At 41.0% G+C, this 27,461-nt stretch overlaps 1 protein-coding gene across 1 annotated transcript in view; it reads left to right on the forward strand.

Moving 5' to 3' along the window:
* The window catches only part of TBC1D5 (TBC1 domain family member 5), a 535,061-nt gene that overhangs the window by 449,841 nt on the left and 57,759 nt on the right, over positions 1-27,461 (forward strand). Inside the window, exon 18 of the mRNA XM_068545866.1 lies at positions 15,649-15,896. Within this exon, the coding sequence (XP_068401967.1) occupies positions 15,649-15,896 (248 nt within the window). The remainder of the gene's footprint in view (positions 1-15,648; positions 15,897-27,461) is intronic.

A 27,461-nucleotide genomic window follows, 5' to 3' on the forward strand; every position in this document is an offset into this window, starting at 1 on the left:
CTCCAGACTCACATGCTCCAAACTAAACTCTTGATTCCACCTCCACACACCTGTTGTTCCCCCAGTGATTCTGCATCACAACGAATGTCATGACCCAGTTGATCAAGCCTTAGAATTGCCTTTAACTCTTCTTTTTCTCTGACATCACACATCAAGTGCATCAGCAACTCCTGTTCAGACTATATCCTGAACTAAGCCACTTTCCTCTCTCTGCAGTGGTGGCACCAAGTCACGTGGCCTTGCCCATCTCATCCCCACGGTCTCCTAGCTCATCTCCCTGTGCAAGTCCGATCATATCACTCTTCTGCTCAGAGCCCTTCTGTGGCTTCCCAAAACATTTGGGGTCAAATCCAAAGCCTTTTCAGTGGTCTGCAAGGCAGGCCCTACATGATCCGGCTCCTGTCTCTCCAGCCCCACCACCCTGCTCTCTTGTTCACTGGACTCCAGCCACACCAGACTGCTTACCATCCCTCCAGCTCTCGAACAAGTTCCCACTTCAGGAGCTTTGAGCTTGCTTTTCCCCGTGTCTGGGTTCTTCCCCAAGAATCCACATGGCACACTCACTGCTCAGTCTGTGTTCAAATATCTTCCCTTCAGAGAACCTCTCTTCGACTGCCCTGTCTAAAATAATGGACCACTTTACTCTGTCCCTTTAATTTGCTTTGTTATTGTTTTTGTGGGTTTTTTTTAATAGCTGAAATGGTATTTTTAGTTTTTTATTCAAAAATTGTATTCAGCTTTTTGGTTTGTTTTTATAGTTTGCTTCTTGCATTGAAATGTAAACTCTGCATGTTTGTCTTGTTAACTGTCGTATCCTCAGCACCTAAAATAGTGCCTAGAATACAGTAGGCACTCAATGAAAGAAGGATTGCAAACAGCAAATAAACATTTAAAAAGCTGTTCAAACTCATAATTAATCAAAAAAATGCATAATTAATTAAAACACCTATGAAGCACCGTTTTTCACCTTTCAAATTAGCAAATTAAAAATAAACGAGGCAGAGATGAGTAAATCATCACGATCTACCGTACGGCCTAGGCCCATAGTTAATAATACTATATTGTGTACTTAAAATTTGCTAAGCGAGTAGATCTTAAGTGTTCTTATCACAAAAAATAAAATAAATAAAAATAGTAGTGATAAAGAGGGTGGGAGGAATCTTTTGGGGGTGATGGATAGGTTTATGGCATAGATTGTGGTGATAGTTTCACAGATGTGTACTTATCTCCAAACTTATCAAGTTGTACACATTAAATAGGTACAGCCGTTGTATGTCCATTATACCTCAATAAAGTGGTTTTGAATGAATGAATGGGCAAGCTAGCACCGGTGAAGGTGCATGGATATCCTTAGTCACCAATATAGGGAGTGTAAGTTGAGACAAGCTTGGTAGTCTTGCCAAATAGTACTCCCAATTCTGTCTGTAGCCCTTATAACTACCACATTATTCCCCAGAGGTTTGTTTATCGTGCCACTACTTTATCCATGATCAGAAACTATTGTAGCTGCAACACCCTTGGGAAAGTCCCCCTTTAGCTATTTAATGCCTAAGATGCTTTTACCAGGCTGGACCCTTCGGCCATAATTAGCCTTGCAACTACTTTCTTAGCTGTAGAGAGGCTATTAAAGAGTTAATGCATTGGGACTGTCATTGAGCAGCGAGACAGGTAGTGGGGATGGTCTAGAGGGAATATATATCCTCATGGGGGAACCCCAAGCAGTGATCAGTTAGCAGAGGACAGACAAGAGGCAGGCAGACACCTGGAAAGCAGGGAGCTAATACTTGCTACGTCTATGGCAATGGACTTCTATTTGTGTTGCTTATCCAAATGAGGGATGAGGATGCAGAGATGACATGTGATTTTGAGATAAGAATATCTCTAGAAATCAAGAAGCCTGATTTCTCTTCTCTGCTTTACCATGGATTGCTATAATTAAGTCTTTAAACGCAAGTGCCTAGGTATTTTAGTGGTAGATTTTCCATTACGTGTGTGGGTAATATTCACTGTGCTCTGATTTTACTTACTTGCAAATTTCCCTTTAAAAATGGGAATTGACATTTTCTTATTCATTCGATATTTGCGCTCAGAACAATAATTTAACACTCAAATCCTGCTCCAATTTTGTCCTTAAATAACCATAAATTGCTGCTATATATATTAAAAAAAAATAAAATAAAATAAAATAAAGCACATCTAACTTGTGACCGGTCTTCAGAAAGACCCATCTGATTTACTCAGGAATCTATGACCACTGAAATGCCCAACTGAGAAGTCATGGAACAGAATTTCATGGTTTTTAAATACTGCAACCTCTTATAGTAAGAGTAGAATCTCATACCTTCTTTATTCCAGAACATTCATGGGCTTTCTGTTTTGAAAAGGACACAACACAAATTTCTCAGAATGTGTAGTTTTTATCTGCTCTGCAGAGGTGATGAAATAATCACACCTGAGCTGTCAGCAGTGACTCAAGGCCACGTGTCACTTTATCTAGTGGTGCCTTTTTACAGACTCCACAACTATAGGTCTTTTAACTTGCTTAAGCAATTTCATATCACCAAAGTTAGATATTTCGCTTGATTAAATGAGGCCTTGGTAGAGATGGAAGAAACCAAGCTCAGTTCCTGATCTGCCCACTCACCAGATCAGCAATAGCATTCTCTGTGCTAATACTCCCAGCTTCCCTCTGCCTTGTGTCAGAGCTTAAACAACTTAACTGATACCAATAATGAAAGATTCCAGAATTAGAATTCTGGCAGGTAGACCCTCTACAAAAGGCCCCTTGTCAGGATCCCTGCGTGGGATCCAGCAGGAACCAGGGAAAGATGATTCTAATAAGCGTGTTCGCTGGGCTTTGAAGATGTTTTCCACATTCCTCAGCTGGGCTCCAGGTGACGAAGTAGTGATGGCGTCCGGTGCATTTTTACCCCAAGAATGCCTGATGGCCAATAATTTTCCGTCTCTCCTTGGGATCAGGATCTGCCTCAGCTTAGGAGTGTTCTTCTCAGGACCTGGCCTAACAAGAATGTCCTAGAAAGTGCATGATCCCAGGAAGCTCAGGAATTCTTCTACCGGTTGTCATCTTATGCTAGAATTTGAGCTTTGTGAGAACAGGGACCACATCTGCCTCTGTCATTACTCTTTCCTCAGTACCTGGCACAGAGAACACATTCAAATACTGGTGAAATGATTGAATGCTTTCTAGCCTCATTTATAGAGTAACCATATGGATGTCAGGGACTGAATCCTAGAGTCCTCATATTGTCAGGGCCTAGCACAGTACCTGGCACTGTTTCTGGTATTCAGTGTGTACTTAGTTTAATTACTGAATAAATAAATACTGTTTTGAATACCTAAAAGGCATTGTAAAATTCTTCTGGCCAATTTCCATTTTATATGGTCCACAAGAATTTTTAAAGTAGGCTTTATTATATTTACTCAGAAGTATTTTATTGCTAAAATATGGTAAAGAAATAATATGCTAATGATACTTCCCAAGTCATGAAGCCAAGAAGTCCATGGTTATAGTTCATTAGTAGTTAACTGGCTAATCAGAATTTTAAAGGACACTGATTTCTATATAAATGTAATTTTGTGATATTTTTGTGCTCAAATAAGAGTTTGTGCTATAAACACTTCTATGTCTGAAATGCCCTTTCTCTTGTATCAAAGAGAGTTGTTAATTCCTAACCAATTTAGGTAAATTGGTAACACTATCTCCTGTTTAGGGCAGAGTAAATAAATCTTTCTCCTGTTTTAAAAAATTTAAGTGTGATTTGTACACAAAACACAGATCTTAAGTGTTCAGTCTGATGAGTTTTGACAGCTGTGTATACCCCTTGTAACCACCATCTAAAACAATATATCTGGAGTGAACATTTCTTTCACCCAAGAATTCCCTCGTGTCCCTTTACGGTCAATTCCAACCCTTCATCCCAAGGCAACCACTGTCTGATTTCTATTACCTTATATTAGTTTTGCCTTTCCTTGAGCTTCCCAGAAATAGAGCCACACAGTATGCACTCTTTTTGGTCTAGCTTTCCTCATTCAGAATAATGTTTTTGCAATTCATGCATGTTGTTGCATGTATCAGTAGTTTCTTCCTTTAGATTGTTGAGTTGTGTTCCACTATACGATGTATCACAAGTTGTTTATCTGTTCTCTTGTTGATAGATACTGGGTTATTTCCAGATTTGGGGTGTTATGAACAAGACTGCTAAGAGCATTCTTGTACAGGTGTTTTGATGTTTTTGTTTGGTTTTGGTTTTGGTGTTTATCTTTCCCTTGGGTAAACACTTAGAAATTAAATTGTCCTAATGGATAGATCTATGTTTAACTTTATAAGAAACTACAAACTGTTTTACAAAGTAATTATACCTTTCTCCACTCTCATCAGGAATATATGGGGGTTCTAACTGCTCTTCATCTTTGCCAGCATTCGCTACTGTCAGTCTTTCTGATTTTATCTATTCTAGTTGGTGTGAAAATGGTATCTCATTGTGTTTTAATTTGCATTTTCCTGGGCATCTTTTCATAGCATTTTGGTGATTTGTATATCTTCTTTTGTGAACTGTCCAGGTAGTTTGCCTGTGTTTAATGGGTTGTTTGTCTTTTTGTTCTTGATTTGTAAGAATTCTTTATATATTCTGGATATATATAGGATAGGAGTCTTTGTCAGATAAATGTACTGCAAATATTGTCCTCCCCCAGTATGTGGCTTGCCTGTTCATTTTCTTAGTGATATCTTTTGATGAGCAGAAAACTATCATTTCAATGAAGTTTCTTTTACCAGTTTTTTTCTTCTATGGCTAGTGCATTTTATTTTCCTATTGAAGAAATCTCCTATCTAAGACTCACCTTAGTCTTCATTGTTGAGGGTCCTTAAGACCACGCTCGGCTTCGATGGTTCACTATAGAAGGACTCACAGAACTCAGAAAAGCTGATAGACTCATGTTTATAGTGTACTGTGGCAAAAGAATATAGATTAAAATCAGGAAGAGAAAAAGGTTGGTGTTGTCGACTGAAAAAATGCACAACCTAGAAGCTGAGGGTTATGTTTTATTCGGCGGACTTTCTGAGGTCTTCAAGCCAGGGAGACAGGACTCTCAGATCACTCTGAGGGACTGCTCTGAAGAGGCAAGGGGCTAGCCAGGATATCCAGTAGTTTTTGCAACAAATACCAGGTAGTCGGAACATCAAAAGTTTACTGTTAATTAAAGAAAACCAGACATCTCACATTAAAGAATGTAGCGCTTTTCTATGTATGGGAAGATGCAAGAGTCTGGGCTCACTGAAATCATTGCTTTGATATGCACCTCAGCTACCTGGGGCCAGCATCCTGTGCTTTCTCATCCAGGGTCTCCTCAGGGTGCACCGTCGGGGTGGCTGCAGCAGTTGACTGCTAGATGATGGGCATTCGGTTTCCATCCTGAGTTTCCTCAGGGTTCACCATCGGGGAGGCTATAATGTGATGGCTTGATGGCTGCAGCATCCTTTGTTTACTGATATGGCAGGCAACATTTTTCACTCACAGTCGCTAAGAGAAACCAGGTACAACTTTCCAGGTGTCCACTCCCAGTGGAGTGCTTAAATCTCCTGGGAACCATGTAGGGCAACACATGTGAAGTGTTGCCAACCAGGGAAGCTCACTCAGGACTTGGTGACCCCAAGGTTTGTTATTAGAGGTCAGTCATGTAGTCATGAAGCAACCATGTGACTAACATTAGCTACTCCATCTCCAGTTCCCTCCAGAGGTCAGACTGATATAGTGTGGCAGGGGCCCAGGTTGAACAAAAACAGACTTTTACCATAAATCTGATTGTTAGCATAAACTTTGGTGTGGCTCAAGGCCCCAGGTCTACAAAGACACTTTTATCAGGCAGGATATTCCAAGGGCTAGAGCTTATCTCCCAGTTGCCCCTTGAGGGCCAGTCCTAAACAACTTTGGAGCGTGCAGGATTTGGGCAGTCCAGGCCCGCTTAGTTAGCCCTTTACTGTACAGTCTCAAAGATATTCTGTATGCTTCTAAAAGCTCTGTGGTCCTAACATTTGTATTAAATCTGTGGTCCACGTCAAATTAATGTCTGTGTGTGGAGTGAGGTAAAAATTAAAGTCCATCTTTTTCCATAGAGGTATCCAGCAGTTCAGTACCACTTGTTTAAAAGTCTTTCCTTTCCCCATTGAATTAAATTGGATCCTTGGCTGAAAATCAATTGACTATATGGATATGAGCCAATTTCTGGACCTTCTATCCTTTCTCTAGTACCACACTAGCTTAATTATGTAGCTTTATAGCAAGTCTTGATTTTAAGTAGCCTGAATCCTCCAACGTTATTCTTTTTTCGTTATTTTGGCTATCCTAGGTTCTTTGCATTTCCTTATAAATTTTAGAATCTACATGTCAATTTCTATAAAAATTATTGGGATTTTGGTTGGAATTACATTGACTCTATAGATCAATTTGGAGAGAACTGATACCTTAATATTATTGAATTATCTAATCCATGAACATGGACTATCTCTTCATTCAATTAGTCTTCTTCACATTCTCTCAGTAGTGTTTTATAGTTTTTAGTGCAGAAGTCTTGCATATTATTTTTTCAGTTGAGAGAAAATAAATTCCTCTTTTTTTCTGCATCTAACCTGTTCCCTTCTGTGGCTGTACTTTTTTTAACGTGACTGTTTCCTTGGACTTTTATGTGCACTCACACATTTATCTTTATTGGCTCCCATACCTCCTTCCTTAAAACTCTAACAGTTGATTCTTGATAAATGTTAAGTACAGCTGCTTGTGATTTTTTTTTAAATTGTGAAGATATATAGTGATTCTCAAAGTGAAGGTAGAGAGGTGAAGAGGGCAAAACTCCCCACCAGGTGGGCATCTCAGAATTGTTTCCTCTTCCATTCTGATGTATTTCCCTAGGCCAGAGACTCCCATGAGCCACGGTTAACGGGAGGGATTTGTATCCCTCTCAGATACTGGGTTAGAAAATAAATTAGTTGAAAACCACCACTCTAGAAACCTCAAAATTTATTCCTACAGATATGTCTTGAGGAGTTTATCTCATGATTTTATACAACCACGATTAATGCGTAATTGCTAATTATTTGTTATATTAAACAAATATTACAAATTGTGTTCAGACCCAATTAGGTGAGCCCCACAGTCTAGCTTATATCCACCCTCTCATGAGGGCTAGCTTTTCTATCCCTAACAAGCACTCCTTTTACTTCACATAGCAGTCACAAAGATTTACATGCCACACGCAAAATAAACATGGTCTTTATAGATGAAAGGAAACATGTTTCACTTGAAAGGCAGATTCCTAAGGAATAAGTAATAGCAAACTAACTTTTATCACATAGTTTTTATAAAGGCCTATAAAATCTTGAGTTTCTTGAGATGTGGAGAGAGTTCATTTTCTAAGATAATAGAAACCTCACAATATGGCAAACAAATTAGAATTAGTTATAGATGTCTTTCATTGAAGCAAATTCGATACACTCAACCTTAAAGGTAAAGAATTAAGAAAGTTGGAAACCAATTCATTTTATAGAATTTGAGACCTTCAGCTTAGAGAATTTGTGAGTAGAGGTACATCATGAACGTTAGCTCAAATGTTAGAATCATTTGGAAAAGTATTATTTTGCAACCATGACAACTGTTTTAAATTTCCAAATAAAAGATAGATGTATATAATAAGCATTCTGAAAGAGGGAAATATGAATCATAATCCATTCAGGGTACGTCAGTAATGACAGACTAGAAAATTACAGAGATGCAAAGAGAATATTTTTTCTATCCAAATACCAAAGCCACATATTTATATTTACTTTTTCCAGCTACTCCTTGCACTTAAGAAGATAATTTTAAAGTAAGTTATATGTTTTTATGATGGAAAAAAGCATAGGTAGGATGAGGTGAGAATATGATAGAAAGAAAAGGAGATTTTGATGGAAGCAAAAGGAAAAGAATAGAGCAAAAAGGCCTCAGAGGGAAGATGAACCTAGAGGAAGAAGGAGAGGCAAAAAGAACAGAATAGAAACTGAGGGTGGAAATAAGGAGGCAGGGCAGACAGGTAGGCCCCTGAGTTTGAGATGGGCTTGGTCAGCATCCCTCAAGGGCCCACACTATCATGCAGGCCTCTTTTTGGTCCTGTAATCTTAGCAGGATAGTGAATGTGATGGTAGAAGCCATTTGGCTCAGCTGATCACAGGCTGTCAGAGTCAGAAGGGGCTTTCACTGAACCCTGCCTCTCACCCATGCCAGGGCCAGGGAGCCTGTGTGTCTGAAAATGATTTTCTAATCTCTACTTACACAGTTCCAGAAACGGAGCTCTTACTATTTTAAATTGAGCCTGTGAAATCACTAGAAAGGATTTCCTGTGTCATAGCCTTTTAACTGTCTTCTGTTACTCTCTGTAACTTTTGTAAACTTATTTTTTAAAGCCACGCGAAGAAGCGCTGCTTTCCCTCATGGCAGCTCTCACAGTATTGGAGGACTTGCTTCCCTGCTTTTTTAGCCATTTCTCTTCCAGCGTAATTTTCATACCTCCCTACTGTTCTACTCCATTTTATAGACACAAAATTCAGTTCTGCCAGAAATTAATGCATCACCAAAACAGTCTGCCATGATTGTACAGTTAGTTACCTCCTGCAGTGTAGACAGTCAGCTAGTATTTCTAGCCACATATTATATTTACTATTAAAGGAAAACGTGTTTCCTATAAGAGGATAGTATATACTTACTATATATAGGTACCATATTTACTTTTGAGGGATAATTTCGCAGGGTACAGAATTCTAGGTTGGTGGTTTTTTCTCTCAACACTTTACATATTCACTGCACTCTCTTCTTGCATACGTGGTTTCTGAGGATAATTAGAATGTGGTTCTTATTTTTGCTCCTCTATAGGTAAGCTGTTTTTTTCCTCTGGCTTCTTTCAGGATTTTTTTTTTTTTTTCTGTGATTTTCCATAGTTTAAAAATGATATGACTAAGTATAGTTGTTTCTTTGGCATTTTTTTTTTTGCCTGGTGTTCTCTGAGCTTCCTGGATCTTTGGTTTGTTGTCTGACATTAATTTGGGAAATTCTCAGTCATTGTTGTTTCAAATATTTCTTCTGTTCCTTTCTCTCTTTCTTCTCCTTCTGGTGTTCCCATTATGTGAATGTTACATCTTTTAGGGTTGTCCCACAGTTCTTGGATATTCTGTTCTGCTTTTTCTGTCTTTTCTGTTTGCTCGGGGAGTTTCTATTGAAATATCCTCAACCTCAGAGATTCTTTCCTCAGCCATGTCCATCAATAATAAGCCCATCAAAGACATTCTTTGTTTATGTTACAGTATTTTTGATCTCTTGTCATTTCTTTTTTTTTTTTCTTAGAATTTCCTCCTCTCTGCTTATATTTCCTATCTGTTCTTGCATGCTGTATACTTTATTCCTTAGAGTCTTTAGCATTTTAATTATAGTGATTTTAAATTTCCAGTTTGATAATTCCAACATCCCTGCTATATCTGAGTCTGGTTCTGAAGCTTGGTCGCTCTCTCTCTTCAAACTATGCTTTTTGCTTTTTTAGTACGTCTTTTAATTTTTTTTTTTTTTTTTTTTTTTTTATAGTTGGACACGTTGTACTGGGTAAAAGGAGCTCCAGAAATAGGCCTTTAGTAATGTGGTGATAAGGTGTGGAGGAAAGGAAGCATTCTGTGGTCCTATGATTAGGTCTCAGTCTTTTAGTGAGCCTGGGCTTCCAGACTGTGAACTTGACACATGCCTCTCAGCTGCAGCCCCCACCAACGTCGGGTGGAACAGGATGGCTAGAGGGGGGGCTGTGGTTGGGTACTTGCCTTCCCCCAGGTCAGTTAGGCTCGGCAAAAAACCTTGTAGCTTGGACTCTGGTTAAATATTTCTCCTGAGGGCAGACCGTTTGAGAAGAACAAGATGCTCTGGTGTATTTCAAATCGTTCCTTTTCCTTCCTCTACCCCTGCCAGAAGCACAATTTTTCTCCCATATTTACCATGAGAACCTGGTAGAGCTCCAGGAGGTAAAACTCGCTGAAGTTTGGGCTGCCCCTCCACCCTCCTGACTGGGTCCCCTTGGAGATTTTAACTCTCAAGTTTCTCCACACTGAGCTTCTAGCAATTCAGTCACAGTTCCAATTTCCCTACCCCAGCACTGGTTCCTGTGGGTTTCTGCTCTGGTAGGTCGTGATCCTCTGTATTCACTCGTCACTCTCTCCAATCTGGCGGACAGCAGTTTGCCCTTTGACCTCACTTCTCTTATGGATCTAAGAAAAAAAATGTTGATTTTTTTTTTTTTTTCAGTTCAGCTTTTTACTTGTTAGGACAGCAGTTTGCCCTTTGACCTCACTTCTCTTACGAATCTAAGAAAAAATGTTGATTTTTTTTTTTTCAGTTTGTTCAGCTTTTTACTTGTTAGGACAGTGTAAAGACTTCCAAGCCTTTTACACACTGGTCTGGAAACCCAGAAGTGCACTCGTCTAGAATTAATGCAGCCCAAGAATCTTATTTTTCTCCTGCAGCATCATTATGGGCTCAGATTAGCCTTGTAGACCAGACCAAAACACTCATGTTTGAGAGCTTGACTTTTTTTTTTTTTAATATGAACTCACGTTAATCCATGCCTCCCTATTCTATCTGTAATGAGCAGTTGTCAAAAGTTTTAACCTAAGTGCATAAGCTTTTATTTATCTTCATTAAATTTTATCTGTTTCATTTATTTCTCATGCTACCTTGTTGAGAGTATTTTAAATTTTGATTATTTTATCTGATGTATTGGGTACCTCTGCAGCTTTTGGTCTAAAATTCATAAGCCCATGTTCTCTTTCTTCAAGTCTTAAAACTATAGGATATTCTATCTCAAAGGGACACAAAATATCATATAACTCAGCCCCCATGGTTTAAAGATAAGGAAACTAAGGTCCAGACAACAGGCTAAATAACTCTTCCAAGTTACGTAACTCAGTGACAGAAGATTATGACCTTAAAAAAAAAGGACTGGTGAGGAGGTCTGTGAACCAAGTCTGAGACACATGTCACCAGAGGGGTGCTAGAACATTCAGCGGTACACGTGAGGTACAGTTGTTCAGCTGTAACTAAGCGTGTATTACCCTCCATTATATCCACTGCACCTTGATAAAATCCAGCAGAGGTCAACGCTTCAGATAAGAAACAAAGTTGTCTTAGAATGATTTTTTTTTAGTGAACGAGACTGGCTACTTGTAATAAACTCAACCATTTCCAAGTAATTAGTAAAAATATTTGTATAAACCAGTCTATTTTACAGTTTGGTTTCCACAGTCCTTTTGAAAAATCAGAATATTTCCCCACTTCCATTCTTCTGATATTTCTATTTTTATTTAATAAAACAAAATGAGTAATATACTTAAGACAAACCCAACTGTCTAAAATTTTAAATGTATCTAAATAACAATTGAATCAACAGACTATTTGAAAATGTGGGGGAAAATCTTTGATGCAATTGCTTTATTTTTTTTAAATATTTATTTATTTGATTTATTTACTTGGTTGTGCTGGGTCTTAGTTGCAGCAGGCGGGCTCCTTAGTTGCAGCTCACAGCCTCCTTAGTTGTGGCTCACCGGCTCCATAGTTGTGGCATGCGAACTCTTAGTTGCGTCATGCATGTGGGATCATGCAGGGTCCCCCTGCATTGGGAGCGAGGAGTCTTAACCACTATACCATCGGGGAAGTCCCGATGCTATTGCTTTAATCAGATGCAAATGTGCAGCTTTAAATAAATGCTTTTATTGGGAAAAAGAGAAAATGAATAAGTGAATGAATGGATGAATGAATGAATGAATGAACCAAACATTCAACCTTTGGGAATATAGATAAAATAATTAAAAATGAGTTGAAAACTCATTATTTGACAAATATAAACAAGCATCTAACAACATTTTATTGCAAGAGGAGTGAAATAAACAAATATTAGATACTTAATATTAGACTTGAAAGAAATCTGTAGGTAAGAAGGAAATAAATCAGGGTGGTGAAAAGATTTGGATACCAGGAAAGGAAAGAAGGTTGTGGAGAATTTTTACAGAGGCGATAATTTTTTTTTTTAAAGCTTTGGAAAGGTTTTAGAAGTTGAATGAGAGCAGCTCATGATCCTGGCAGTTAAGAAGGTATTGGAGACCCTAGAAGCTCTTTCAGTAAATAGAGTGTGGGTTAGAAAGCCAGGCTGCAAGAGATCAAGTTGGTAGGAGGAGGGCAGAAGAGGCAGCAAGAGTCACCCACCTTCAGAATTTCAGAAACTGTACAAAAAGGGCCCAACAGCGAAGCCAGGTTGGGTTCTGGTACAAGTGTTTCGAAGGATTCATGGATCTTCAGGAAGCTGCCTCTGTTGCTGCTGATTTAACCCACTAAAGAAGGCTGTGCTAAAAGAAAGTTCTTGGCACAATTTCCAAACAACCCCTCCTAGGTGGTACGGTTTTTAATAATAGTATGTAGTGTAGACAACAGTAACGAAAGACTTTGATTACACAGAGCCAGTTGCTCATTAGATTTGGTGTTCAATGTCTTGTTAACGCCAAAGCCCCCTTAGCATCTCTTTTAACACTATTTACACATTGCCCCCATCTTTAATCCAGTCCAGTCCGGTCCTCACTGTCCGTCAGGTCTCTTAACAACTGCATTAATGTTCATTAATTTAGCACACGTGACTTAACAGCCAATAATAATTGTTGTAGAATGTTTAGTATGTCTTGTGAAGACCGCTGCTGCTAATATTTAAGATCTCTCTTAGCTAACTTTGTCATAAAAGCTGTCATGCCTGAAACACAAACAGTGGGCAGCATGCTTAGCATGCTTGCTCTAGAAGTGCATAGGTTATAATTGTTTCTATCTGAAAATACAGTCACCTTCAATAGTTGTTTTCAAAACTCTTCTTATTCTTCTGGAAGCACGGGTAGTGGATGAGGGGAAAATTGGTGGAAAACAAAAAATGTTCAAAAAAGGAGAACAGTGCTCATCCTCTTTCAAGAGCTATTCAGATGAAAAATGGCTCGGCATGAGCTTGATCTGTATGTTTTTCATGGTTTTTAGTAGTAATGAGGATGCCTTAACCATAGTCTCTTGATAATGCTCTAGCAGTTTCTTAGTACTTTTATCAACATATGAATTTTAGGACTGGCAATATGGGAATTTGACCAGTACATTTTTGTTTATAAAAAAGGGTAACAACATTATAACTTCTTCATATCCGTGAATTATGAGTCTTGACTGGCATACAAGCGAAACTAGAATGCAGTGGAACTTCAGTATCCTAATAACTCTTCTTTCCACTGTGACTCGCGAGCAAGGGGGATGCACGCAGGCTGCTGAGTGCACTGCAGTGCCAGAGGTGAACGCCTTCTGAGTCCAGACTTTATGAGTTCTTTACATGTCATTCATTCTTTTTCTCAATAAACATGTACTGAGCGCCTTCTCTGTTGCCAAGCTGTAGTGTCTATACATTGAGAGGGTCTCTACTTCCTTAGGAAGCGTTTAAAAATTGGACGTAAGTGGTGCATCATCACTATATATCCTCATCTCCATTAGGAAACATTACTCTCAATAATTTTTGGAAGGACATTAAATAGCTTTGTTCTTTAAAGATGAAATGATGCAAAACGAACCATTTGAAAAAGGATTTTTTTTTTCACATTTCATGCGTTATAAATGAATAGCTCTTTTCTTTTATAAAGCAAACTCCAGGTTTTAAATTTGATTTGTCCAATCTCTGAAGCAATATAAGTTTCCCATACCTAGCCCATAATATTAGCTAGGACCGTGAAGACTTTATGGAAGGAAGAAGCATAGTGTTCTTTGCTTTTTGTTACAGAACTCCGGATCAGTTCTGTTTTAGCGCCCTATCTAGTAATGGCAAGGATACAGCTGTCATATAAAAAGTAGGAGAATTACCATGTAAGTGCTGCAAGGTAGATCTGAGAGGAGGAAATGATGGCAAAATTCAAGGTAACTAAAATCATAACAAGTGGATCCCTCAAACTTGATTTTCAGTTTCCTACTTCTATGAAAAAGAAGCTAAATGCAAGAAAACAAGCTTCTATTAATGATTGGGCAGTAAAAATGCAAACTTTGATATTGACATGGTCAACCTCCTACAACTAAAATAATTTATAATCATAACTGGTCTTTCACATAATAGCCCTGAGATACTTCAAGATGATGAATCATTTGGGAAGTAATCATTCATTTTAGCAAATGTTGACTTGGTGTCCTCTATCTGCCAGACAGAGCACAGGTGCTGGCAAACCCTGGTTGCCGAGAGAGGACCTGTCTGAGAGGGAGGGGGGGGGAGTGGAGGGGAGTTGACTGCTGCTGAGACGTGGCGCAAAGTAAGGATGGACCTTCGCTCTGCGGAGTCATTGGTGACCTCGAGGGGTGGTTTCAGAGCCATGGCAGGGAGGCCACAGCCAGACCTTAGTGGGCCAGGACTGGAGAAGCACAAGTAGCACATTAAGACACTGCTGAAAAGACGTGTTGTGAGGAGGGAAAGAAGTAGGATGGCAACCAGGAAGGAATGAGGGTTCAAAGGAGAAGTTGGGAGACACGCTTGCGCGCGCGCACACACACACACCACGGTTGTGTGCTAATGAGAAAGATACGGTAGAAAGGGGGAAATGGTGATGCAGGAGAGCAAGATCCAGGAGCAACAGTCTCCAAAGGTCAGAGCAGATGGGATCTCCCCGCACGTGGGGAGGCGGGCCGTGGCCAGGAGCAAGGGATGCTTCCTCCATGGTAATAGGTGAAAAGGCTTAGACCACAGGTAGACGCAGCTGCCTTTTAACAAATATTTCTAGAACACCTACGTTGCCTACGTTCTAGGCAACTGGCAACATGGCAGAGAGACCGAAGTCCTGTCTCCATGAAACGTTTATTCCAGTGGTGGATGGGGGAGGTGGACAGATCATAGCCAAATAGGTAAAATACGTAGTATGTCAGATGATGCAAAGCACCATCAGGAAAAGTAAAGCAGGCACGTGGGGAAGGAGGATACGGAACGCGGGGGCGGTAGTGTGGGGTGAGGGTGGACTCAATTCTCGTGGACCAGAGCCCTTGATGTACTTCCATGAACTGACTTCGTGGCTCTCAGACACATTTATTTTTCAAAGTCAGATTAAATACGGCCTTGTTCCCACAGGCCAGAGTTTGGGAAATCTATTCTCAGCCTGGCTTCCCAGGTGCCCCCTTCTGTGGGTTACCCCAGACTCGCCCAGCCCTGCACCTCTCCTTCAGAGTCCTCATCACAGGTTTTAGTCATACATCTATTTATGTGATTATGTGATGAATGTATCTTCTAGAACCTCCAGGAGGGAAACTATGTCAGTTTTGGACAGTTGCAGTGTTGGCCATAATGGGCCCTGTTTGTTGAATGAATGAATGAATGAAAAGTAAAAAGACTATTTTCCATAAGCCACACCTTTAAGAATCTTGTTGTTTTATTATTCCGTGGTCACTTTGAAATTATCACGCCTCACTTCGTGTAGCTGATCTAGACCTTTTCCAAAGCAGGTAAGGTATGTTTTTATATCAACAGAGCATGTGAGATAGAGTTGTCCTCTAATTTAAACAATGACTCTCCACCTAATTTGTTTTTTTACAGGACCAGTGCCAAAGGTGCTCCCCTGAATATAAATAAGGTCTCTACTAGCCTGATGAATTTTGGAAGAAAGTTGATTTCTCCGGCAACGGCCCCGTGCGGTGCGGATGGCCCAGTACCGGGAGGCAGTGGCGGTACCTCCTCCCCGGCTGTGGTTCCCCCCAGGACCCTAGCAGAGGCCCCCAAGCATCCTCTGCAGCAGCAGCAGAGGCTGATGAAATCGGAAAGCATGCCAGTGCAGCTGAACAAAGGTAAGGGAAAATACTAGTTAATCTAGAGGAAACACTCCCAGGGTAGCCTGGGATTTCCTCACCTGCCTATGAGGAATCACCGTCCTAGAAAGAGAAATTAGTGTAAGACTTAATTTTTAAAAATCTGTTACAGTAGGTCCTTTTTAAATGGCAATATCAGATACTATATTGTTCTTAAGAAGGTTTTATGAGGTAATTTGTTAAAGTACGTTTTTTAACATCTGTACCTTAGTATACTTGCATTTGTGTCCTGGTGATGCCCGCAGAGTATGGCGTGAACTATCACAGCACGGAACTTGAGGTCAGTTGACCAAGATCTCTGCTGGCTTTGTATAATGATGCTTCTGGCTAGAAGAGCATCTGACGTGGGAAGGTCTGGTACCCTGGGCTCAGCTAGTCACGGCATTTGTCCGTGCAGTTGGTTTGGAGGAAGCGGGTCACCAGGCTTGCAGTCCCTCTTCCAGCTGCTTTACCTCCAAGGAATACAAACTAGAGCCCAAAGCGGGGAAGAGGCCAAACAGAATATCTCAGGCAGCAGAGTCAGTGTCTGAGTCCCTGCACTGAGAGAACCAGAGGACGTGAGAGCCGGATCTCTCAGCTGACGAGTGTGCACTGCTGCTGGGAGTGCCGTCAGCGGCTCTCCTGCTGCTGGGACTCAGGTACGCTCCTTTCCATTTCAGGGCCTTTCCAGCGCTTCACCTGCCTCCGGTGTTTGGTTCATAAGGGAGCCCTTCAGGTTCTTACTCAGAACCTTTTTCTCTTATTTTCTACTTATTTCCAAAGGCGCATGAATTAAGTACCCCTACTCGTAGCCGATGAGAAACAGCCACGCTTATTTTTAGTGATGGGACTCTGCTATCTATACTATGGAAGCAAGAAATAGTAACACGATGGCAGAAAATATACAAAAATCAATCCTAAGGCCTCACAAAGCATAGTGTCTGTGGCCAGTTAGTGTCAGAGCAAATACCCTCCTGACCCCTGCCTCATCTGTGTCTTAAAGGTGTCCCTGGATCATAGCCAAGTTCAGTAACAGGTGTTGACAATAACAATAGTAATATTGAATCAGTAAGAAGACCTTAAACCATGTTCCATATACTCTGTTTAAGAAGGTTGCATCCAAAATTATTTTAAAAATTAAACTATTGGCATTTAAACTGGTAAAAACTTAAGTTAAATGGACTCTTCTCCAATGATAGAAAATAATGAGTTATTCAATAATGAGTGTGTGTTCTTCTGTTAGTTTCATCATATTATCTCTCACTGCCTATATGAAGTATTAAACTTTATATAATTAGTATTTAAATTTCTATTAGAATATTCCGTTTACCTGACATACGAATATCTCTTTTAAAATTACATTCTTCTCTTTTTAATGTAGAGCTATCACACATGATTTAAAGAATAGGATACTTCAGACCATTAACATATTGTAAATGTATTTTAATGCCAGGAGACATGCCCACTTCCAGGATGGAAATGAATGTTATTTTATATATTTCTTAATTGTACTGTTTTACTCTTCTAAACAAATATGATTTCAATATTGCTTTGATAACAAGCTGTAGTCAGTAGTAATTCTAACTGATGGCAGCAAGTGAGTCAGAGAATCTCTTAATGCCGTTAAATTTTCTGAGGAACCAAGCCAAATGACTATAGAAATATAAAGTTGTGTCTCTAAGGAAATGTCAAGTATTAATATCGCAGTGAGTGAGAAAGGAAGTGCATGAGGATGGAACAATTGATGAAAACTAAGTCTCCAGTTATAAGGAAACAACAGAGCGCTTAAGCAGGGTATTTGGAATGTGAGCATCGCTGGGGCATTTTGTAACCGATCCCTGCGCTGAACGGAAGTGGTCTTGTTTGGCAGCTCTCCTTTTTATTTCTGGTTTGTTCTTGTCATGTCAGCCTACAAAAAGCTTGTCTACCTTCATATTAAAGGTATATCGTCCTGCTAATGCCCCTCCCTGCATGAAGTTTTGAATAAAATGGAGTAAAAGGAAGGAGAAAGGTTTATACCAGTAGAAGCGAGGGTAGGTTGATCCGGTTCCTTCATTCACTCTCCAGTGAACCACGGGCAGAATCCTGAAGCTTTCAGACCCTTTTCCTCACCCAGAAATAAGAGGCTTGGGCTGATCCCTGGGGAGCCTCCCAGCTCCAGAAATCTGCGGTTCCTTTGGTAAAAGATACCAACATCGGTTATTTATGCTGGTGTTTCCCACAAGTGTCCTGCTGTGCTGTGACACCGACAAATCTGCAGGTGTGTCACCTGGCGCCGGCAATGAGCGAGCAAGTATTTACCCTTTCAGAAGGCATGTGTTGGAATAGGACTTCTGACTGTCTCCGAACAGGGTCACCTACTTAGTGCCTTTTCAGTGTGCTCTGCTGGAAAATTTGAAAGTTGTTTTGAAAAGTGGTTGTTCACACAGCTGGAAATCCTTATGGCTTTCATAAGTTAGTTAACTCTCGATTACCTGTGCTTGTATAGGGGAAGAGTTCTACGGAAAAGCCAACATTCATGTATCTGTCGCTTGAAATGCCTTTTGCTGTTGGCGTCTCTGTTGGGGCCGGGGTCCTGAAGGGAGGAGGGAGCACAGATGATCCTCCATCATTTTCCTGGTGGCATCCGATATTAAAATTAGTCTCAGTCTCTAAATATACATTAATAGGTGATCCAGAAGCAGCAGAGTGAAATGGGTAGCAAGCATAGAATTGAAAATTTTCAGATGTACAGAAAATGAGGCACACCATTCACCAGTGAATAGAGAGTTAACTATGTTAGGAAAATTCAGGACCTGAGGAGTTCCACTAAAAGTTGTTTATCACTTGTTTGGCATATGTACCGATTTATAGATTTTATTTCAGCTATAGGAGAATATAAATGCATGTACCGTTAATTGATAGGAATGGTCTAATGACAACCCAGTAATTTCCAGATGAGCCGGCTGTGCTGTAAATCATAATGGTAGCAAGTGGTCAAGGCACGGAGGGTTGTTATATAATGCAAAACTTGATTCTTTTTACTATTGTGTAAATGCTACAGGGAAAGCAGATCTGTTAATCATACGTTATCATACATATAAAATATGGTGCCTTTTAATAAGGCTTGTTTTTCAGCTTGTTAATCTCAAAATAGCATGGGGCTTCAGATGCTGATCTGTCCAGGGGATGATTCTGTCCACAGGGACTGTGCTTCATATTGAACTTTGTCATCCAGGAAGGAAATCAAAGAACCAAAAAAATCTTCCTTCTCAGTGGTCGTGTACCTCAAGTGCTTCACAGTATTTCCTTTTCCTTTCTTTCCTGCATTTTTTAAATGTGCTCCCTTCCCCCCACCCCCCTTTTCCTCTGTTTTTTGAATTTGAACACTTCTTTATTTTAAGCATTTACTGCAGGTCCAATTTGTAAATGAAATCTCGCCTATAATAAGTATATCAAGTTTAAAGGGTATGCAGTTCACAGGTTTATTTTTACATGTTGACATTTATAAGTGCATGTGGTAACTTATGAAATCTTTTCAATACTTAATATGAAATTAGAACTTGTTTAGGTCTTTATCTTATCACTGAAGAAATTGGTTTCAAGTTTAGTTAAAAATAAATTTTGTCTGTTGCAGGAGGAAATCAATTTCAGAAGACTGTTGACTTCTTAATAAAGGCATATGACTTACTTTTGGATAAAGATTATTTTTAAAAAAATAAGAAAATATAAAATCATGCTGTTATTTGTAGCATAATGAAATCTGCTCAGCCAAGTCTTTTGATGGCTAAAATTTCCTATACTTTAGACTAGTAGAAACTTGTTTTTTTCCTTAACAAAAACAGGCACAAAAGCTTTTTAGGAAACACTTTTTAAAAATCAGTTCCTTTAAAAAATATTTTATGTTAATTTTTCTAAGATTGTGTTGTATTTTCTGTTTGACTGTACTTTTAGTAATTAGGTTGATAAGTAAAAGTATTCCAGCATTAAATACGAAAGAAAAGTTGATTTTTTTTTTTCTTCTTTATGAAATCTAATTATTTTTTCTTATGAAATCCAGGCGATGTAGTTACAGGAAGCGATGCTCAGGTTTCTGTTCCTGTCCAGACCCTAACTGACCTCCCAGGTATAGTTACCATGGCAATGCAGTATCTCTTTGCCTGCAGTACTATCATTGCCTCTTCCCAAACTCCATTTTCCTTTTTGCCCACCTTCCATTCATGCTGTTTATCAGTTCACTCCATTGTTCAGCCACTGAGTGGCACTGTTGTTAAGAACAAAAGTCCCCTCTCATGTCATATCGTGCTGATGCCAAATCCGGTTAAGATGTGGGTTTTTTTATCAAGTTTGCACCAGCTTCTTTCCTTGCCGAAATATGGTCACTCTAGATTTTGTGATTATTTTACCACCACATTTTATTTGGCAGCTCACGCTGAAGTGTTCTTTCAGTTGTGCATAGGTGCTCTGTGACAGGATTTGACAAATTAGTTCTGAGGTTAAGACATTTTAGATGCTGTGTGTATGCATATTATTGTATGTATTAGCCAGAGGTACTTATTGTATTTTAGCTAAAAGAATTACAACTTGATTCTGAAATACGTTTTTAAGTACAGGCTTTGTACTATGAATCATATTAACAGAATTAAATTTCAGTGTGACAAATCTCTATGTAGAGTCATTGGCAATGATTTAAAATAAAAAGATAATAGTTAAATATCATAACTGTGTGTTCAAAATCTAGAACAAGTTTATTTAAGAAATACAGAATAATAGGAATCCATATTCAGCAGCTCCTGTGGAATTTAGAAACATATAAATATTTAAAGTTGCTGCATTCATCTTTTATTATATAATCTTTTAGATTAAAAATATGCTTTATTTTAATACAGAGAGGAATTCTGTATTAAATGGAAGCCTAGACTAACTTTAAGAATCCTCCATTCAAATTCAGGCAAAAAAGATAGCCGTATTAATTGAAATTCCTATCAAATTCTTCCTTAATTTAAAATATCCACACAGTACAATCATGCTACTAGTATTAAAATACTGTTCTAATAATGGTATGTCTCATAATATCTGTGCTTTTTAATAAATTAACAGAAAACAATATATTGTGATTAGGAGATCAGTGGTGTGTTGACTTAACATCTTAAAAAACATACTGTGGCACAGAGGGGTGTGATCTTACTTCTATATATAGTTGTGTGTTTCACAGGTACTGTTTCTGGCTGTGTTCTGGTAAGTGAACCAGCTGACCTTTAGGGCTTTTCAAGCTCAGGGATCCTGTGAAAAGCTGCTGTTTACTCTGCTTGGTGTCTGTGGAGTGATCTGTATAACAAAGGGGTGCAGTAGCATGGCCAGTAGAAGAGGCAGATCACCTCCAGATGCCTTCTCTTTAGCTTTGTCAGTTATTGCGCTTAGATGAATATCGATGTGATCTTCTGATACAGTGAGGATTCGTAGGACTTAAATTTGTTTCCTAAAATTAAAATCTGAGCCCCCCAGGCAACTTCGTTTTTGGCCTCGCCACGTGGCTCACGCACGGGATCTTAGTTCCTCGACCAGGGATCAACTCGGGCCCTTGGCACTGAAAGCGCGGAGTCCTAACCACTGGACTGCCAGGGAACTCCCCCCAGGCAACTTTTTAACCAGAGTTTCGTTATCCCAAAGTGAGTTCGCCCGCAGAGTATTCCTCTGGGTGTTGACGCCCGATCATTTTATTTATACCTGTGGAAAGAGAAAGCTGAAGGCTGGCTTGTCTGTTCTGGCTTCTGCTTTTATGCTACTGCTCAGTCCATGTTTTCCTGCAGACCAGAGCCACGTGAACAGTGTCGCTTTTTAAATAGACGCTTAAAGAAGGAGGTTGTATCATTTTGTTCAAATAACTTGTGTTGTAGAAGTAGAATCGTCTCATTCACTTATTCAACCAGTGTTCACTGAGTGCCTACTGTGTGCCGAGCTCTGTTTTCATCAGTCCCTTGGGCTTCCCTCCAGCTTCACCAGGCTGCTAGGGCATCCCCGGTGCTTTAGATGACCCAGCAAGCCCTCATGGTCAGGAACCAGCTCCTTTTCTGATACCCTGTTCTAAATTACCCTGCCTGCCCTGCTCCAACAGAGACTGTATCAGTCTGACAGGGAAGAGTCCGGTGGCTTAATGAGACATGAGGCCAGATAAAGAGCTTCCAATCTGTGATGAGACAGTAGGATGATACCTACCCGGATTTGGAGAAGTCACAGTGTGTTTCCCTCAACACACTTCCTGCAGAGTGTCAGAAAGCAAGGGGAAGCAGAAGTAAACCAAAATAGTCAGTGGTGGCAACAAAAAACTTTCTAACAATCTCTGCTTGTTAGGGTCAGTAATATTGGAAATTGGAGAACCTCATCAGACGTGCTAAACCCACAAGAGTAGATATACTTTTCATTTCAGGGAAATAAAACTAACATTTAGACTTCCCAAGTGTCTTTTTTCAAAGCAGTGGAGCAAATTTCAAGACATTAAGTAAATATCAATATTTTCAATGATTCTTCGATTGTAGATAGTCTCTTCTTCCCATGAGGTTTCATATCTGTATCTTTGCCTTTTAACACACAGTAATTATACAGGTTTTAATTTTTTGAAGAAAATTCTGAATATAAAGTGAGATCTCACAATTTAGGTCAATAAATAATATTTGGAAAATTGTTGGAAAGTTCCGTTTTATATTTCTCAGTGTAGGTTGCAATCATAAAAAAGTGTGCCACAGGACAGTTCACTTTTGGCAACTCAAAGAGTTTCTTCAAAATTATTTTTGGAAATGGCACATCTACCCCCAGGAACTTTTTTCGAGAGATACTTAGGAATTATTAATTCATAAACTAAAAAAACTTTAAAATATGGGGAGATAGACACACGCATATGCACAGACATTACTTCTAAAGAGAATTTAGAATTTCCAACAACAGAAGTATATAAGTATTATCACATAATGGACCCTTAGGAAAGAAATTTAGATTTCTTAAGTTATTGCCATAGGCAATGTTAAAATTTGTATTCGTGTATATGTATTTATGTTACTAACGTGGATGTATAGATATCATAGATATCATTATATAACATTTATCAGGTTGGTTTTTTTTTTTTCTTTTCCATTATGGTTTATCACAGGATATTGAATATATTTAGCTCCCTGTGCTATACAGTAGGACCTTGTGTTTCTCCATTACATGTATAATGGTTTGCATCTGCTAATCCCACACTCCTGGTCCATCCTTCCCCTCCCCTCCCCACACCGTGGCAACCACAAGTCTGTTCTCTATGTCTGTGAGTCTGTTTCTGTTTCTTAGATAACTTCATTTGTGTCGTATTTTAGATTCCACATATAAGTGATAATCATATGGTATTTGTCTTTCTCTTTCTGACTTACTTTGCTTAGTATAGTAATCTCTCTAGGTCCATCCATGTTGCTGCAAATGGCACTATTTCGTTCTTTTTTATGGCTGAGAGATATTCCATTATATATATGTACCACATCTTCTTTATCCATTTATCTGTTGATGGACATTCAGGTGGTTTCCATGTCTTGGCTATTGTGCATTGTGCTGTTATGAACATAGGGGTGCATGTATCAGGTTGCTTTTTTAAATAAAAAAGGTTGAGAAAGATCGAAAATCTCCCTGTCCAGATAACCACTGTTGACATTCTTAAGGTAAAACTGAAGTACATATAATATTAGACAATCCCCAACTAATTAACGGCATTACATGGGAAATAAAACAACCCCCTTTTCTCCCCCCACTTCTTTCTGCCAGCCCATTTCACTAAGGGTATCCACTGTTAAGTTTCTTATAATGCCTTGTAGGAAAAAAAAAAAGAATAGATTTTAAACTGAGAGACAACATGCGAGTCACATTAATGTGTTAACAGCTCGTGCCTGGAGATGACTTCACTCTGGACCTTCACGATGAAAACACTAACAGAAAAGTCCCAGTGCAGGTGACAAGCAGCAAATGGGTAGAACAAAGAAGAGGGAGGTCAAATCAACTCGAGCAGGACATGGTGACAACAGGACAGAGAGCTGCTGCTGCCCGCAAGGATGAGGGAGGAGACTACAGAGCCAAAAGGTTATCCTGGTAGATGACCCGGTACTGCTCCCTCTGGGTGTTGTTGAGACACGATAGTCCTGAAGCAGAACAAGTAGTTCCATTATGTTCTGAACAATTGCAGAGAAGTACAGAACATGTAAAACAAATATGGGGACGAATCAGTTAGCTAGAAAACGCCTCTTTTCCAACAAACACTTACTCCAACAAACATTGAATAAATGAGTTGTTTTTGGATTGAGAACAAGGTCAGAATTTGCCCTTTGATATCCAAAGACCTCATTCCACTTTTCTTTAATTCGAAGTCACATTTACTGCAGCCCTTTGTAGGGGAGCAGGCTGGTGCATCTTTGCCCAGCCCGGGCTCAGGAGTCAGGCCTGGGTTAGGGTCCTGCTTTCGTCACTGCCTTGCTGGATGACCCAGCGAGGCCACTTCACCGCTCGCCTGTAAAGACAGAGAAAGAGAGCAGCTACTTCAAGGGCAGTTACCTGTCCCATAGTAAGGGCTCGAGGGCACTACCTACTCGGGGGGTGGTCCTGGTGCTGGCATCATTATGTGTTTTCCTCAGGTACCTCTTTGGTTTCCAGAATCAAATAGATGAACCTACTCAACACCTCTGTCTTGTCTTTGCTTAACAATGTCTTCTGACAATCCGAAACCCTGTGTTTGCACGCCAGCCCTGGATGCGCTAAAGCTTGACCTCTCTGGCCAGGCTAGAACCAGGTCTGTTTCAGGGGCTGCAGGTACAGCCTGCTTCCTTTCCCCTCCTGTGGCACCAAGATGTATGTTTTTAACGAGTAGACCTGAGCCCTCTTGCTGTCTGTCACTCAGGTCTGTGAGGTACCAAAGTGTCACCAGGCGGGGCCCAGCTACGTCCTGTCTTCTCCGGGTCGCTGAATGACGTCAAGGCGACCCCCTTCCTGTGGCCACAGCACCGGGCTTCCCAAAGGCTTTGCCCTTCCCGCCTCTCTGGGCCAGGCCTCCCACCAGCGACCCCCAGACTTCCTAGCCTCCTGAACGTTTTACCTTTGGGTGTCCTGTGTCCAAACCCCCCAGCTGGTTTCAGGTTTATGGGGGTTCTGCCCGACTATTTAGGAATACAGCCCAACCCCTGTCCTTGCTTCCCATTGAGTTTAATGAGAGAAAAGTCATGAAAATATTATGCATGAGGCATAGTAGGAACTTAATAAATATTCTTCCCCTTCCTCCTTTCCTCTCTCCCAGCCTCTCTGTGGTCAGGGTCCCCACTGATGCCTGTGAAGCTCATTCAGTCAACTCAGGCGCTTGACAGATAACCTCCACTGACACGTAGCACGGGGGGCCCGGAAGTTTTATTGAATCTTTCAGAGAAGGACAGAGAGTGAAGGAAAGATTTAATATACCCAGACACGGCCGTATCTAGTCCAAGGAGTCCCTTTGCGCATGTTAGAAAAAGGTAAGTCCCCGTCCTGCGCAGACGCAGCTCGCACCAGGGCGTGCATCCGAACCCGCAGGCGCTCCCAGGCGTGGCGTGCGTGGTGGTCCTGGGCTCAGAGCCAGTTAGCCCAGGTCTGCGGGCGGTCACCGGGCAGTGCAGCCAGCGGAAGGACAGCCCAGCAGGAGAGCACTGGCAGGTCTGTGACCAGAGGACTGCCTGTGAACCCGCCTGCTCTGGATTTGGAAGTGCCCAGTGTGCTGGTAATGGTCTGGGTCTGCGCAGCGCGTGGCAGACGCCGGGAGCCGCGCTGAGCCCTTTACACACGCGACCCACCTAGGACACACAGCGCGCGTGAAGTGGATGCCTCCCTTGTGGATGAGAACTGAGCCTGTGGAGGGTCAGTGACTCGTTCAAGGCCGCACAACTAGATACCAGCGGAGCTCAGACTCCAGCGCAGGTGCTGACTCAGCAGGTGTTGGTTTGAGGAATTGTGCTTTGTATCTCTGAAATCTATCACCCCAGCTTTAGTTGAAGCCTTATAATCTCTTGCATGGGCCAGTCAGGAGATGCCTCGTTCAGCCAAGCTCCTGTAGTCCTCAGGCTACTTTCCTGCTTAACTAACATCTGTAATAACTCCCATCGCTACTGACAAGAGAAAGGCCAAACCCCTTCACGTGGGAACAAGCTGCTCTTCTTGGTCTAGCTGGCCCTATTTTTAGAGCCCCACCTTCCCTCTTGCCTCCCTCCCCCTATTTTTAGAGCTGGATGACCAAGAGAGAAAGAAGCTCACATTTGGGGTACCGGCAACTTTTAGAAAGAATTTGATTCCCTCCTCCCCACCCCAGCCCACCCCCGAGAAAACCATTGAAGTAATCATCAGATGAAACAGAAGCACTCTGTTGAACTTAATCCTATTTTGTTTACACTGGTATTGGTGTCATTTTCAATTCCATATGGATGGCAGGAAGCGCTGAAAGGTTAATCAGGCTTTGTCTGAGCTCCATGTTCCCAGGAGTCTAACTGCCTCGTAAATACCATGTTTTCTGCCCAGAAATGACCTTCCCTGAGCCATGACCCCCACCACTGCCCACTCCTCAGATTTCAAGATGTAGCTCACAACTCTGATGGCCTGAGACAGGATTGGATGGTCCCTCTTCTGTGTTTCCAGAGTCCCGCTGTTTATACTTATGTGTTTGCTTTTACCACCTGGGGTTGTAGGTTAGTCAGTGCAGGTACAAGTCTGTGTTTCCCTTGTGCTGCTGTTTTAGGAGATTCTCACGAGCTCCTGTTGTGGTCATCCCCCCATCCTCAGCGCTGGGCAGAGTTTCCAGAGACATGTCCTCAGATCAGTCTGCATAGGGCTTGTTCCCCGATGTTTGGTTATGAAAGGAAGACTGGGCATGCCTGAGGTGGCTTGAGAATAGGTCAGTATTTAGTATATTCGAGAATGCCTTACCATATAATCGTAAATAATTGTCTTGGGTCAGGACTTTGGAGAATTCCGGTAGGAAGCTTTGGGGGGAGTGCCGTCAGGGTCAATACGTGGGGAGTCAAAGAAGCAGTGTTGCCCTCAGTTGTCTGTTTTGAGGCAAGGGGGCCAGACTTTGTCCTCTGTCCACCCAAACCAGTCACTGGATTGGAGCTGTTCCCCGGGGAAGGGGCATGATCTTGGGCAAAGCAGCTGTCCTCAGCTGGGGCTGTTTCTAGAGAGGAAGCCGTGAGAGCCAGCGACAGCCCACGCTCCCTGCGTCTGGGGGAACAAGTGCCTTGGTCCCGAAGGGGGGATCTGGGCGGGGCTCTGCAGGCTCCCCTAGGAACGAGCATCGGGTTTTGGTGCAGCACAGGAAATGGTTAATGTAAAAACTTTCAAAGGTTTACAGGAGTATCAGGGCTACTGTGCGGTTTATGGGCTGCAGGCGTGTTGAGAGTCCTGACTCCTCAGCTTGGGAGCTGTCTGGGTGAGGCCCGGGTGATGGAAAGTCTCATCCATTTACCCCGTGTTGTCCTGGTCCATGTGCTAGGCCTGGAAAGGGCGGGAAGTCTGGCGGTCCTTTCTTCTGTCTCACGTGCTGGTGACTCTTGTCTTCTT

This window comes from Eschrichtius robustus, chromosome 6, assembly GCF_028021215.1.
Source record: "Eschrichtius robustus isolate mEscRob2 chromosome 6, mEscRob2.pri, whole genome shotgun sequence".
Classification (NCBI taxonomy): Eukaryota; Metazoa; Chordata; class Mammalia; order Artiodactyla; family Eschrichtiidae; genus Eschrichtius; species Eschrichtius robustus.